General features: G+C 42.8%; 1 protein-coding gene across 9 annotated transcripts in view; it reads right to left on the reverse strand.

Moving 5' to 3' along the window:
• herc1 (HECT and RLD domain containing E3 ubiquitin protein ligase family member 1) overlaps nucleotides 1-15383 on the reverse strand; it is a 96729-nt gene that overhangs the window by 18591 nt on the left and 62755 nt on the right. For 6 of the 9 annotated variants that reach the window (XR_013907693.1, XM_026187799.2, XM_026187955.2 and 3 more), the window contains exons 44-66: nucleotides 13619-13740; nucleotides 13292-13518; nucleotides 12705-12973; nucleotides 12462-12514; nucleotides 12164-12364; nucleotides 11534-11708; nucleotides 10965-11232; nucleotides 8987-9200; nucleotides 8296-8555; nucleotides 8075-8202; nucleotides 7525-7661; nucleotides 5933-6133; nucleotides 5714-5844; nucleotides 5361-5578; nucleotides 5112-5232; nucleotides 4825-4974; nucleotides 4467-4568; nucleotides 4194-4367; nucleotides 3670-3969; nucleotides 3518-3583; nucleotides 1218-1343; nucleotides 956-1094; nucleotides 578-759 (exon numbers count right to left, since the gene is read on the reverse strand). Coding sequence is in view for 8 of the 9 variants with exons in the window: in XM_026187799.2 (XP_026043584.2) it covers nucleotides 578-759; nucleotides 956-1094; nucleotides 1218-1343; nucleotides 3518-3583; nucleotides 3670-3969; nucleotides 4194-4367; nucleotides 4467-4568; nucleotides 4825-4974; nucleotides 5112-5232; nucleotides 5361-5578; nucleotides 5714-5844; nucleotides 5933-6133; nucleotides 7525-7661; nucleotides 8075-8202; nucleotides 8296-8555; nucleotides 8987-9200; nucleotides 10965-11232; nucleotides 11534-11708; nucleotides 12164-12364; nucleotides 12462-12514; nucleotides 12705-12973; nucleotides 13292-13518; nucleotides 13619-13740 (3964 nt within the window). In the remaining variant the exon portion in view is untranslated. The remainder of the gene's footprint in view (nucleotides 1-577; nucleotides 760-955; nucleotides 1095-1217; nucleotides 1344-3517; nucleotides 3584-3669; nucleotides 3970-4193; nucleotides 4368-4466; nucleotides 4569-4824; nucleotides 4975-5111; nucleotides 5233-5360; nucleotides 5579-5713; nucleotides 5845-5932; nucleotides 6134-7524; nucleotides 7662-8074; nucleotides 8203-8295; nucleotides 8556-8986; nucleotides 9201-10964; nucleotides 11233-11533; nucleotides 11709-12163; nucleotides 12365-12461; nucleotides 12515-12704; nucleotides 12974-13291; nucleotides 13519-13618; nucleotides 13741-15383) is intronic. The other 3 variants (XM_026188193.2, XM_026188112.2, XM_026187873.2) reach the window with 2 other exon arrangements.

Below are 15383 nucleotides of genomic sequence, written 5' to 3' on the forward strand. Positions count from 1 at the left end.
TGAGATATTGTGTTTTAGTCTATCTGAACCTCAGGTTGTCTCTCCAAGAGCTCAGTCATGCCCTGGTACAGATCTTGGAGGACATCCCACAGCACATGGATACACAAACTATTCAATTTAACTCCATTTTGTTGATACATTTAGATACATGTGATATATACAGTATACATATTTACTTATATTTATAAGGCAGACCTTACAAACTAGTGAGTACCAATAAAATGTATACCCGGTCACATCATTGTCTGAATTCAGCCCTCTGTACATATCCTGCATGATTTTTTTGGGTACTGTGGAATTGAATAAAATTAGTGCTGTCAGCATTAATCTTGTTAAAATGACGTTAATACCATAACCGCATTAACACTGTAAATCTCTGTTAGCGAGTTAACACAGATCGCCCCGTGCGAGGGTCTGCACGGCACTAACGCATTGATTAGCTAACTGCGCTAACGTATAAATGCCGCGCATTCCCCCCCCATAACCGTTAATGCAGTCATGGCTTTAATGTCATTTTAACGAGATTAACGCTGACAGCACTAAATGAAATATATTTTTAAGGAGGGTGGAGACTTACCTGGACCACCTCCTCTCCTTGCAGTGCCTCAATCTGTCGGGGTCGTCGCTGGCGGTCACTGTTTCCATGTCCAAGCTTGCCGTAGTCACCGTCTCCCCAGCTGAACACCTCGCCGCTCTCTGTCAGAGCCATGGAGTGACCATCACTGCCACAAGATGTAACCAACTGGGTCACAACAAAACCTGGTAAGAACGAAAAGCACATGACAGGGTTTATGCCACCAATCCGCTGACCCAATGTTCTTTTAGCTCTATATTTCGTGCACACCAGCTACCACAAATAATTTGCCTTTTAGCCGTTAAGCGTTCTGCTACATTCAGCTGGCTTTGTGCCTGTGTGTTTGTTACTTTTGGTTGTGTACAGGTGTTGTCATGTCACCTTGAAGAGCTGAGATGACAGTAAGGACATGCAGGTCATCTGAGTTGCCTTGTCCCAGGCGGCCATAGCTCCCCTCTCCACAGGCCAATACGGTGCCGTTGGGCTGGATCACAAAGGTGCAATTCTGCCCACACACCACCTACAAGAAACGAGAATGTGAACGAGTAATCACAGGTAGAAATAAAATACAGCTCACGCTGCTGTTTTAATTATAGAAACAAAGTTCAAAAAACAATATGTCCAATAGTTTATGTCTCTGTACCTGCTGTGCCTGAGAGAAGGAAGGGGCAATGGTTGGAACGAGGATATTTCTTCCAGCCTCTGCTAGCTGACCGTGTCGCCCTGCACCCCACAGAAACACGTCGCATTTCCCTCCGAGGTGCCAGTCCTGATCATGAACCCAAACATGAAAAATGGAAGAAAAGAATCGGGTTGAAACTAGATGTGATATTAAATCATGAGGTAAGGATTTGGTTGTCAATTTTTGAGATCAAGAAACGTGTTTGTTGTGTGGAAATATCCACCTTCTCACCTGGCCTGACATCCCTCTTACTTGCCATCACCCTTCAATTAAGCTCACTGTTGTTAATGTTGTGATTTTGGCTGATTGAGACACTTTTTACACCATTTTACCCAAAAATGCAGAGCAAATATTCTGTGACTGTCTTACTGTTTCACAATGACCTCTTGCTCTCTTTCTGCAGTCAGAGGTATTAGCAGCAGATGAACCTGAGGTATCAATTTCAACATCCTATGTTGCCTTGTTGTCAAGTTACCAGAATTTCAGAAAACTTGACCTCTGACCTTGATCTTGAGGTTCAAGAACTTCACTGAAATTCTAATTCATCTAAGATTTTTAGTAGACACCTATGGTTTCAGTTTCAAACTCCTACATTACTACATTACTTCCACGTTGCTTCCCTGCCTGCTCGGCAGCGTGACAGCAGTACTGCATCAGGCTAAAAAAACAAAGCTATGATCACTTGTACCTAAATAAATAGATATTTAGAGCAGCGGTCTCCAACCTTTTTTGCACCACGGACCGGTTTATGCCCGACAATATTTTCATGGACCGGCCTTTAAGGTGTCGCGGATAAATACAACAGAATAAAACTAGTACCGGTAAAAAAATTTATTCATAACACACGTGAACAGACCCAGGAAAACCGAGTAAACGATAAAAACGATAACAAAATAAGGCTGAAAACCGATAAAAACCCTGAAAACTATACATTTCACACCTGAGCCTCAACTCTCGCGGCCCGGTACCAAACGACTCACGGACCGTTACCGGTCCGAGGCCCGGGGGTTGGGGACCGCTGATTTAGAGGACTGTAGTTGGATAAAAAAGGGAGGGCTGAACGGGTCACACCAAAAAGTGATTTCAACAATTTAAACTATTGTAAATGACTTGGTCTAAAATCTGTTAAATATCTCTTGATTGCCATCAGCTCATTTTGATCATATCCCCATCGCAAGGTAAACTCTGCAATCGGTTTTGGGCAAAGTGACTTTTATATAATCTATAGCAGCAGAAACAAACATAACAGTTCTATAAAGATACTTTAGCTGTAAACAAAACCATAAGTACTGATTATAATGCAGAAGATAGAGTAGGTGCAATACTGCAATCATAAAGATACTTGCAAAACGTGTTGTACTTTATCTCCCCCTGTAACTCCTGCTGACTCCACATTATTTATCAGTATAGGTAAAGACATAAAAACTATACAGAAACATTTGAAATCACTTTTTGGAACAACAAGGCAGAGGCAGTGTGTGACTGCGGTGCGTGACTGCGGTGCGTGACTGCGGTGCGTGACTGCGGTGCGTGACTGCGGTGTGTGACTGCGGTGCGTGACTGCGGTGCGTGACTGCGGTGTGTGACTGCGGTGTGTGACTGCGGTGCGTGACTGCGGTGTGTGACTGCGGTGTGTGACTGCAGTGTGTGACTGCGGTGCGTGACTGCGGTGCGTGACTGCGGTGTGTGACTGCGGTGCGTGACTGCGGTGTGTGACTGCGGTGCGTGACTGCGGTGCGTGACTGCGGTGCGTGACTGGGTGGACTGCTGGCTGCTCTGAGTATTGGGGGAGCTGTAGCTGAACTGAGCGGAGAGTTCAGAGTGTGGAGAACAAATCTGAGACAATAGAGAGGGAAATGAATTTGGTTCAAATCTAAGGAGCAGAGTTATCGAGGTGAAGCTCAAGAGAGGCAGAGCAGTGTAAGCACTGGATGAGAAGCCAAACACATCATCCAAAATAACTTCTCATAATGTTCTTCTTCTGTACTAATTAATCCATTTACATGTGTTAGCTTTTGTGTTATATTTGTTCATTATTGTATTCTAATATGTATTTTAACCTTCTGTAATGAAACAATTTAATCTTCCTCTTAAACATTTCTAAAAATCCTACCTAAAATCAGAAAAATCATATGAAAATAAGCAGCTAAACTTGAAATGATTTCTCTGCCATTACTACATACTGCAACAGCAGTATAAAGCATATAAAGCAGTACCCCCGGGAGGGGGGCCATTTATTTCACCTAAACTGTCAAAGTTACCTCTGGCCTGCAGGTGGCCCATGACATGATCTGTTCATCCATACTAGCTGACCATTTACTGTTGTCCTGTAGAAATAAAAGCAAAGGCTGCTGTTATGAGCTGCACAGGTTTTGATTACATTCTAAATTACAGTTTAATCAGCTTTGCTCACCAGGAGCAGAGCCATTTCATCTTTAGGCACGGGTTCCAGGTCAGGAACGGAGAAGGACTCGGGGAAGGCTGCACCTCGAGCAAGAGCCTCTGCCGCCTTTACTGTGGTGGAGAAACAGTCCAACCATGCCCACTCGCTGGCGCTCCATACAGCGATGCCAGACTCAGGTGGGCAGTGTCGAAGGTGGGGCGGCACAGGGGGACGGCACAGAAGCTGGTCCAGATGGAGACCTACAGCCAGAGAGGCAAGGCACTGCATGTACGGGCTGTGGACAAGCTGCTCCCCGCATACAACATGGGGCTGGAAGTAGAGAGCAAAAAGAGACATTATTAGTGTCAAATACTATTAATCTGTCATGAATAGTGCAAGTTTGCTTGGATTGGCTTTTATTTTTTTCTCAGAGTTCTCCAACACAAATAGAGCTGAAGAAGAAGGTTTTTTCAGCCCAAGAAAGAAACATGGTGATATAATCATCTAGTACAAACTCTGACTTCTAGTAGGGGCTATATCATATCTCCCTTTACCTTCTCATAGGCATACTGCTCCTGCAACATGACAGGCAGTCTCTCCAGGAAAGCTCTCATGCAGGGTGCCAAGTTGAGGCCGACCACACCTTGCTTCTTCAAAGCCGTGCGGCAGGTGGCCAGCACATGGTTAGATGCCATGAACTCTTTGGAGCAGTTCACAACCAACACATCCTGGAAATCAAGCCATACAAAAGGCAAATGAAACTTAACTGAGGACAAATACAATCATACAAAATGACGGAGACAATGGAGTCAAATGAGACAACTTGCCTTTGACCTGTTGGAGCAGACGGCCACGCCCACATCTGAGACCCAGACAATGTTCTGGACAGCCCCTGACCCAGCTACCACGGTCTGGAGTACTGAGCCATCCTGTTGGAAATGGACACACACACACACACACACACACACACACACACACACACACACACACACACACACACACACACACACACACACAGTGTGCCATTCAGTGTCACTATAAACAGCAGCTTCATTCACCAGTGTAATTAAGTGTCATGTGTTCTTTCCATCTACATATTTCCAGTCATCTGTGTGTGTACTTACAGTATTTACATATGAACTATGTGCCTTCATTTCCATCTGTGTGTATATGTATGTTTCTTACCCGCAGGGACCAGATGTTCATGAGGCCTCCCACTCCTCCAGATGCCAGGGCCAGACCATCAGGACTGAAAGCCAGTGTTCTTACTGGAGTGATGTGGCCCTTTAGCTGGAACACACAAACTGCTCCATCTTCTGACCATCGGGTGGACTGCTGCACATCAATGATAGCACATTGAGGTTGAACAACACATTAACTTATTGCTCAAAAATAAAGCAAAAGAAACTCTGCTGCTACTGGATGACTTTGGCTAAAGTGCTTTTACAGTAGAAGTTAAAACACACAAATACCATTAACTTGGGTTTGGCTTCATTCTCCCACCATCCTTCTGAATCAGAGGAACAGGAGTCTGTGAAGTTTGAAATGTCTTGAGGAACAGTCCAGACAGAGACCAGACCATTCTGGCAGCATCTGAAAAGCATAATGACCCATAACAACTTTTTTTCCTCAAAATAATCATTTTGTGTGGAGAAACAACAAAAACGGCAGAAGTGAAATCACAAAACCCAAAACAGAGGGCGCATTCAAGGTCAACGTACACGGCGAACATGCTGAGGGGCTTCGGACTGCATCCAGGCAAGCTGCACCAGGCCACACCATTAACCAAGGAGGGGTGTCTAAGGCTCTGTAGGCAGTGCCAGCCAGAGCCCGTGTCAGAGCAGGAGTCTGGATTGGCCCACAGTTTCACAGTCTCCTCTTTAGCACACGTCAGCAGGATCTGACCCGTTGGACTCCACTTCATGCTGCTGATCGACTCCTGACAAAAAGATTTGGAATCACTGTCAGCTATAAATGTCCATCTAATCCATCTAGCTGACAGTAAAACAGCTCGCTCTTTTTGAAATTTAAATGAAAGAATCACAACATAAACAGAATGATAAAATTACTCCACCTTGTGCGCATCAATGACAACAATGGCTCCTTTATCCAAAGGTTCTTTGGATCCAATCAGCAGCTTTCCATCTGCGTAGCCAACGGCAAAAGGCTTGTCTTCACTGTACCAGGCAATGTGCATTATTGCCACTAAAGGAGAAAAAAACCTTCGGTTTTTCTTTCAGTTACACAAGTAAATATCAAAGATGTGGTTGAACCTGAAATAAAACTCTCATACCGTCTTTCCTGTAGCAGTGTTCCAGCTCTGTGCGGTGCATACCAGAAGAGTCCAGCACCTCGATGAGGCCCAGTGATCCATCCATTCGACCCACCAGCAGCATGTCTTTGGGCTCCCCACACCACAAGGACTCTGCTTCCTCTTCAGGCCAAGTTAGTGCAGACACCCAGTGAGGCTGCACATCCAAAAGCCCTTTACCACCTTGGAGACAATGAAAGCAGATCCATGATGACATTTTGTATAAGATATATCATACTTATATTGACAAATGCCCAAGTATACTTGGTTTTAATGTTCCTTTTAGGTATTTTATATAGTGGTTCTGATGTCTTTCAGCTGTCTGTGAAGGAACATGAGAGCTTCCTGCTTATACAGTTGGACAAACTCCAACACTGCAGTCTTGGAGTGAGCTGTCGTTTCTGTTCTTCCCTGCAGATTCACTGTGAGATGGATGATGACTTTGTTGCCACAATGTATCAACTTCTTTAATGCTGGGCTCACACTGTGCGATTTTTGGCCCATTTTGAGCCGATTTTTGAGTCGTGCGACCGTTTTGGCGATCGGCCCGATTTTGGCCTTCATCGTGCGTCGTGTAGTATACGTGGGGTAACGAGAAGCGATTAACACCTCAGGGTGTCACTGCAGCTTCTCACACTGCTCACGCGCAAACACATAAACGTCGGTGATAAAGACGGAGCAGCACGGCTGTGCAGCGTGTGATCTGGACACAAGCGATGGAGGCACAACTTGTAGAACTTTGGAAAGCTCATCCGAGCCTTTTCGATGTGGCCTCACAAAATGATCACGACCACAACAACCGTGAAAATAGTTGGATCTACATGCTGCTCAGTCACAGCTGCCTGATCATGTTTTTCATTAGCAATTTAGCAAAGTTGATGGTGGTGTGTGTGTCTGTGTGAGTGACAGACAGAGAGGGAGAGCGAGCGACAGAATTTCTGTTATAACCTTCATGTTATGGAGGCACAGGGTGAGCACTCGGGTCGCATCAGAGCATCGGGCGGTATAGTGTGAGACCTGCATCGTGACATACCAACTTCTAACCCCTGCGAGTCAATCGTGCAGTTTGAGCAGGAGCTGAATCGCGCGACTGAAAAAAAATCGCACAGTGTAAGCCCAGCATAAGAAAGCATGAACTGCTTCTTTTTATGCAAATGCAAAATTATGTTAAAAAAAACAGTCAAAAAAGACGAGGAGGTTAAAATTTCAGTGGCCCCCACCTGTAAAACCATTCCTTTTTGTTGCCCTTCTAGTGTACCTGCTGATAATTCATTAACACCAAACCAGGTGAAAGTGATTACACCTTCTATTAACCCCAGTAACAGCTCTGGACAGATGGTTCACAAAGCCAGGTGTATGGTGAGGGGCAGAAAATGATGCCTGGAACACATCCGGTGACCATTCAGTTTTATTTTTAATAGAAGGCCTCTCATTCATATGCTGCAGGCCTCCGTCACCAGTGATACGAGGTGAGCCACAGATTATAGTGAAACAAGTCCTGCAAAACTCAGTGAAGCTCATCATTAACATATTCAATAACCCCCACAGAAGACTGGACAAAATGAACTCTTTACCATTAACTTGCCAGATGTTGACCATTTTCTCCATGGCAGAGGCGAGATACTTTCCAGTGACACTCCATGCAAGAGGTGACAGGCAAGGATCGCTGGGAGACCCCAAACCAGACATTCCCTCCTCCAAAGAGTCGTCACTAGTGAAAGATAAGATAAAAAAACAAAGTTAGAACTGTATTGAAGTATCTGACACCTTTGGGAGCACTCAAACTTATTTAAAGTCTCATCTAAAAGAACTTTATACAATGATGAAAACTATTTTTTCTTTTGTAAGGAATGATGTGTGATTCTGTGAAAGAGGCTCATGGGACAGGAGCCTTCAGGACCTGCCTCAGCAAACTGCCAAAGGTCAGGTTGGTTCGATTCCTTGAGAAACGAACCAAAAACATTTGTCCCACAGGGATCGTTAAAAGGCATCTTAATTCTCAAACTGGTAACTGAGTTTCTGATGGAGAAAAAAGATTTATTGGGGGGAAATAAATACAAACTGGACCAATTACAGCAAGATGTCTCTGTTTAGCTGTGTGGGATCCTTAAAAAAAAACCTTACTCCTTATTGAAGACGCAGGTCTGCTGGAGGGTGTACTGGCTCTTGGTTACGTTCCATACTCTGACCGTCCCGTCATTGCCACTGGTAGCCAAAAGGCCTTTCTTACTGCACCAACCACATGTGATGACCTGAAGCAACAAGAGGAGGATTATTTTAACTACCAATCAGAAATGGTGCAAACAACCTCACTGTATAATACAGAGAAAGACCAAACTACCGACCCTGCTCTGGTGAGCCTCTAGTTTGATAAAGGAGCACTTTCGCAGGTCCCCTGCCATGTCAGCAAAAGTCTGCGGACGGTTCTGGTTGTTGTCGCGGTCGTGGGCGGCCAGAGTGCGAACTAATTGCTGAGCACCCCACTGGCGATGCTGCGAGGAAAGCCGCGAGGACAGGCAACAAGCTGCCAGAGCGTTGGCCAGCTCCAGAGGGCCTACAGCGGAAGGATTATGGGAAGGATGGGCATACAAATGCGCAATTAGACCTGCTCGACACGGAACACAAAGTGACAAGAATGCCCGGTGAGTGAAAGAAGGAGCAACGATGAAAAGACACAAAAAGCACAAAAAATGTGAATATACAGAAGAAACTGGCACAAGCAGATGAGTTATGTCACTACTACATGAATTAAACGAATACGTGTATGACTGGTATCAGCACCAGGAAGAACATTTTAGAATAAGCAGAAGAACATAAGAGCATCACAGAATCACTGTTCTTCTGAGTATAAAGTATATTTATGTGAACACAAACCACATTGAAATGACTTTTCTTTAAATATTAAGAAAAAGTAACATCATAATATACCAATATGAGATATAACTTCAAGGTAATCAAGATCAATTCCATGAAGTAAGAGAGAAACAATGACAGACGAAATGACATGGAACGGCCTTTTCCTCAGAGTCTACAAACCTCTTTTCTCCATATCAGCCTTGTCATAAGCAGGTCTCAGTCTGGCCCCTTTATCTGCCAGGAGGGCCACAAGGGCCTGAGTCACCACAAAGTTAGGCGACGTGACCAGCTTGTTCTCCTCGGCCACACCACGCAGAAAGCTGGGCAAGAACTTTCTCTGGATGGGGTCGTCCACCGTTGTCAGATTCATGCCTGTAGCTGCAGAGATCAGGTTCTGGATAAGAAAAGGGGGGAAAAGCATCACATCAATCAACATTTTTAAAGTGCAAGAAAGCTGAAAGGGGAGACGTGGATAATCTGTCTGATGAAATCTGTGCAAAAGTCACAGCTGCACCCCACACCTGCTGCTCAACCTACAAATGCATTTCCTTACTAATGTTGCACCTTTTAATGAGACATAAACAGGCTTTCCAATAGTATAAGATTTATTCATTGTCAAAAAGCATTATTAAAATAAATAAGTAATCAACCCAACATACATTTCTTTACTTTCTGTGGACTTTATCACACCACCTCTGTATAAACTGATAATGACCAAAAATGTGGATTCATAAGACCTGTTGCTCTAGATTTTCAGACCAGTTCTCATATGAATTAGCAAACCTTAACCTTTTCTCCCAGTTTCCCTTCTTTGGCGATCAAGGATGGCTTCCTGACAGCCACCTTTGCACTGAGACCATTTCTGATGAGGCACTGGCAAACAGCAGATGGATCAACTGAACACCACACCATCTCTTTCTTTGTAGGTCTTTACAGGACTTTTCCTATTTCTTAAGGCTGTGACTTCCCGGTACAGTTCAGTTTACTCCAATTTTTGAAGGACACACTGCACACCACACCAAGACTTTAACTGAACAAACACACACATCCACACATGTGCAATAACACTAAGTGCAATAATCTTTTCTGGCATCGTTGTATTTTTACTCAGTTGTATATAGCATTCGTATTCTATTTTTATCTTATTGTATATTTTTATTCTATTTTATTCTACTGTATATAGTATATTATTTTATTCTATTCTGTACAGTTGTGTACTGTATTTATTCTTATTGTATTCTAATTTTTGCGTCATAACTTTTGCACTGTCCACTTCCTGCTGTGACAAAACAAATTTCCCACGTGTGGGACTAATAAAGGTTATCTTATCTTATCTTATATGCTATATATATATATATATATATGCTATATATATATATATATATGCTATATATATATATATATATATATATATATATATATATATATGCTATATATATATATATATATATATATATATATATATATATATATATATATATATATATATATAGCATATATAGCATATATAGCATATATATAGCATATATATATAGCATATATAGCATATATATATATATAGCATATATATAGCATAGCATATATATAGCATATATATAGCATATATAGCATATATATAGCATATATATATATATATATATATAGCATATATATATATATATATATAGCATATATATATATATATAGCATATATATAGCATATATATAGCATATATATAGCATATATATAGCATATATATAGCATATATATATATATATATATATATATATATATATATATATATATATATATAGCATAGCATAGCATAGCATAAAAAAAAGAGACTTTTTTATCCATGTCAAACTATGTCATCTTTGGCATTTTTTGCAGACTCGTATAAAAGAAATCACATTAAATTAGGTGCTACAGGCTGCTGGTAGCAAAGTACCTAAAGATAAAAAGGGGTTCTGTTCAAGTTGTCAGTTACTGCATGTGTAGATTTCCACATACGGCATTTGAGAGAATAAAACTTCGATGTAATGGTATGTTTGACAAGGAATCTTTTCCTTTTGGACTGAACAAATTTGGGGAATCTCATCACCCAGTGACTGTGTTTTCAATATCTAAGCTGAAAATCAAATCAGTCATCAGGGAGATACTGGGGTGATGATACTTTACCTGAGTGCACAACTGAACTAGCAGCTTGGCAGCATTGGGACTGTTGGAGGCAAGACAGCCCACTGCTGTGCTGAGGTAAGCCAGGCAGGAGATGGGTTTGCTCGTCTTGGTGGCCCCACGGGGCCTTTCAGCATGGCCTGGGCCTGTGGACGAACTGGTGGAAAGACCAGCTCGGCCCGCTGCCGCCAGGCACATCAGCCTGACTAGAGTCCTAATGTCAGTCAAACCAAGGGACTCTAGACCTGCTGCGAGGCTGCAGCTTGATCCGCTGAATGTGTGGAAGGAGAGAAGAGAGAAAAACTAACTTATTGTTCTGGTTTCTGTTTACCTGTCAAACACAATTCATAAATATTTAAATTAATATTTTATCTATGAATACACAACCTCATCCAAAGGGTTGAAATAGATGTACTGTTGTTATTATGAATACTCTCACGGCATGATTATTCACATAATATCATATTTATTGACAATCCCACCCAGGAACATAATGAATTTCTGAATTCTAAAAAAAGCTTGTGTACCTTATTTAGGCTAAAAAAGTATTTCCAGCAGATACAAAAGGCTACCTGACGGATAGCAGGGACAAGGCTCTCATCACCATTGTCCTGGCCAGCAGCACCTGAGCTGCAGCGGTCACCCTCCTCAGTGCCATCACTCGGTCATGGGGGTTCTGTAGGGCTGCTGCCTGCTCACCGAGGGTCACCCTACCAGAAGAACTCTTGTCCACTGAGGTCTGACAGCCTGAACACACAAACACACACTCAGTTTACTGCCACTACAGTCACAAACACCCAACTTATAAAGATAAGGGGCCAAGTTTGCTTGACTGTACCAGGGCGAAACGCTCTAATGGCATTAAAACGACTTTCATGTGAAGACTGAAATTAAAAGGTGTGGACACAGTTATTTTTGTGACCTCACATCTGATCTGATGGTGAATTCGTGTGTTTTTTTTCTTCGTATCTCAGGTTAGATCCCTGCAAAGTATTTTGTGTTTAACGGCAGACCTGTCTTTAATAAAATCCTGCACTTCACCCTAGCATCATCCACATAGTCACCACACAGTTTTTAAGGAAAGAGTTTGGCCTTATATCAGGACATGTTGGTTCTATTTTAGCTGGTTCATTGATCTGAACTGCTTTGCTGCCCAGGAGAGGAACACATCCCCTACACGGTAATTACTGATGTTTTCTAACCTATCTGTAGTAAAGTCTCCTCCATGCTGTTGGTTGCCGTCACCATGGCAATAGAGGCTCCCAACGGGTCACTATCTAGAAACTGGACAGCCTCGGGGACAATCCTGCGCTCGCTCAGACCCAAAGGGCCAGCCAAAAGCTCAAACTCCTCCTCCCCTGTCAACTTCTCATCTTCATCGACGTCCAGCATGTCCCAATCCTCTGCAAGACCGAAAGACAACAGAGTTTAAAATTGAAGGAAAATTCTAAATCTGTTGTGTCAGTTCAACGCATCACATCCACAGTCACCGTGCGTTACCTTCATAAACACTGTCTTGCTTTCCCAGAAGGTCGGGAGCCTGTCCCTTGTATCTGAAGTCACACCACAAAATAAAATCACACAAAGATTCTAATATAATATAAATAAGTGCAGAAATATTTTTTATTATCGTGCTTTTCAATAGATTTTTCCCCTAATTTAAAACATCATTTCATTGCAGAAGTGTAAAAATCTAATCAACTTCCTGTTGCTTTGTCGGCTGTCACACACAGGAGTGCACACCTTTCCACAATGGGGACTTTGGCTTTGCTTTTGATTGCCAAGTACTTCTCTCTGCAGCCGCCACACAGCAGATAGTAGGGGTTTCCACTCCCACACTCCCCACCGAACCAGCCATCCACGTAGGAGCCGTTGCTGCGGTAGCCTTGCCGGTTGGCGCTGCGCCCACAGCCCGGGTGGCTCTTCTTCATGTGCTGATTGAAATTGGCCACGTTGGCCTCACACAGCTCGCACACTACCACTTCATCTCGATCGTCTGTCTCACACACGTGCTGTGAGTTGATGTACAACAGACACGAAGATGTTTTAGAGAAACAATACACATTCATGCAATCTAATCTGAACCTCTGACAGATATGAATGAGCAGCCAGTTATCAGTACTGAGAATAAAGATCGAGTTATCCAAAACATGAATTTCATTAGTTGCATGATTTAAAGTTTCAGGGGCAAAGTCCTAATGCAGGAAGATTTCATGGGTAATGTTTAACCAAACAAATGGGTTTATTTCAACGTGCATGGAAGTTTACTCGACGCAATAAGTGATGAAGCGAAACCGCAGAACCGTGATGGCAGCTCTAAAGTCACACACCCATGTTGGCCAATCCAGTACCTCCGGGATCCACATTCCCAGAATGTCAGTGTCACTAGCGAGGTCTTGGCCAAACATGGCCTCCATGGTCTCCTCATCAAGGTCCATCTCCAGCTCTTCATCCAGGTTGAAGTCATAGAGTGCACCTGGGTCTTGTTGCTGCTGTAAGGACGAGACCTCCCGACGTGACTGGCTGTGGTGGGCCTGCACTGAGCGGTACAGTCCAGCTACAAAAGAATCAACGTTTCCCATGAGCTTCTGAGCGGAAGATAAACGTTCACTGTCTTGTAAAGAAAGGTAGGATATACACTTGTGAAATATTCTCACCAGCACGAGCCAGCAGTGTGCGTGCAGCCAGGTCAAAGCGGTGTTTCCTGCCCGCAGCAGAGCGGCCTCTGAGTGGGGCACTGCTGGATGCAGATGCATTGTCCTGCTCCAGACCTTCAGGACTAGAAGACAAAGTATACACACTTTAGAGTATTCATAGTCGCAGAGTAGCTGACATTTTGCAGAAAAAGAAACACACTCAATAAACACGTCATCTCATCTCGTGTCAGGGAAGTAGGCTGGGCACCTCTGTTCTGTGTTGGGGTGACTCTCAGTACTTTCCATTTCTCAATTGGGAGGGTTGTAAAAGCACCACAGACCTACATTCTCTAACTTCAGACACAGCAGAATTTTTTGTCGTCAGTTGAATTAAACAGTGAGTTTAAGTTTCAAACAAGAGAAAATGCATCTATGTGAGCGAGCTCTAAATACTTAGAGCAGCTTGGCCATAAATATCACGCTAAGTTTTAATGATTAAAAAAAACAACAACAACACTTGGGTGCAAAAATGTGAAATTACTTTGGATTTTCTCTCATCTACACAGGTTTAAAAGGAAACGTACTCCCTCAAATATATACATACACATTACTAATATTGGTTAGATGAGCCTTAGCAAGACCAGATGCTTTTGGTGACCATAGACAACTTTCTGACACGATTATAACTAGGGCTGCTCGATATAACGATATATATCGGATGATGATATGAAAACGTCTGTCGTGGTGTCTCAAAATAAACTGTTTACGGTAATATTTTGTCATCGTTCTGATGGACACTGTAGTGGCTGTATTCATTTCTTAAAGTTCTCTCTTTCTCTTATATTTAATATAACCACACTACGGACGGACAAGCGCCTGTTTTTATGCGTTGTCATTAGCAACAACGACGGTAACAGCATCGCATGGCTCCGCCGTCCGTTTGATTATTTTCCGCATAAACCTTTCAAAATAAAGCTGAAGATCCTGTCGAGATTTTTCAAAATAAACTGAATTATGTGAAATAGCATGCAGAGTGTTTACGGACGAGAAGCTAAAAAGAGCCGTCAGGTGCTAAAAAATAAACCTTAGAACAGGCCGTGTATAAGTACTCACGAAGAAAATTGCGGCCGTTTCAACTTATGTAACACTCGACTCCAGCTACACGACGCCCAGCTGGAAACACTTCACGCAAGTTGAGTTGCTCGAGATTCACAGAATTTACAGAAAATGTAAAATTTTGTGATACATGTCGCTGTCGGGACATGAGACAATAAATGAGATTTTGGTCATATCGCACAGCCCTAATTATAATTGGATATTTGACGCTGTTCTTCACAGAACAGTTCATTTAATTGAATCGATTTCTCAGCCTCGCCCGTCGGGCTATATGATAACCCGACGGGCGGGGCTGAGATAGATTTTGGTCGCCCGACCGGAGATATCACTAGCTCCGGGACATCGGGCTAGCGATTTTGCGAGCCCTGTTTTGTGTTTTTTCACTTTAAATTGGTTTAAAAGGAAAAAGCTGAAAATTTAAATAGTTAAAAGTTGAAATGTGAATAGTTGGTTTTTTTATTATATGATTTATTTATTACATTTTATGTGGCGTGAATAAATAAAAGTATAGTTACAGTGGCCCCTACAGACAAAACACGTACAAACTCCAAAACACATACAAAACACAACAGAAGTGCTCCAGGATGCTAGGGCGCAGTGTTGAGCTTTTGTTACTTAGTGGCTACACAAGCCAGGAAGTACCAACGACCGGATTTGGTGTGTGGTAGTA

This window comes from Astatotilapia calliptera, chromosome 1 (genome assembly GCF_964374335.1).
Source record: "Astatotilapia calliptera chromosome 1, fAstCal68.1, whole genome shotgun sequence".
In the NCBI taxonomy this organism is placed as follows: Eukaryota; Metazoa; Chordata; class Actinopteri; order Cichliformes; family Cichlidae; genus Astatotilapia; species Astatotilapia calliptera.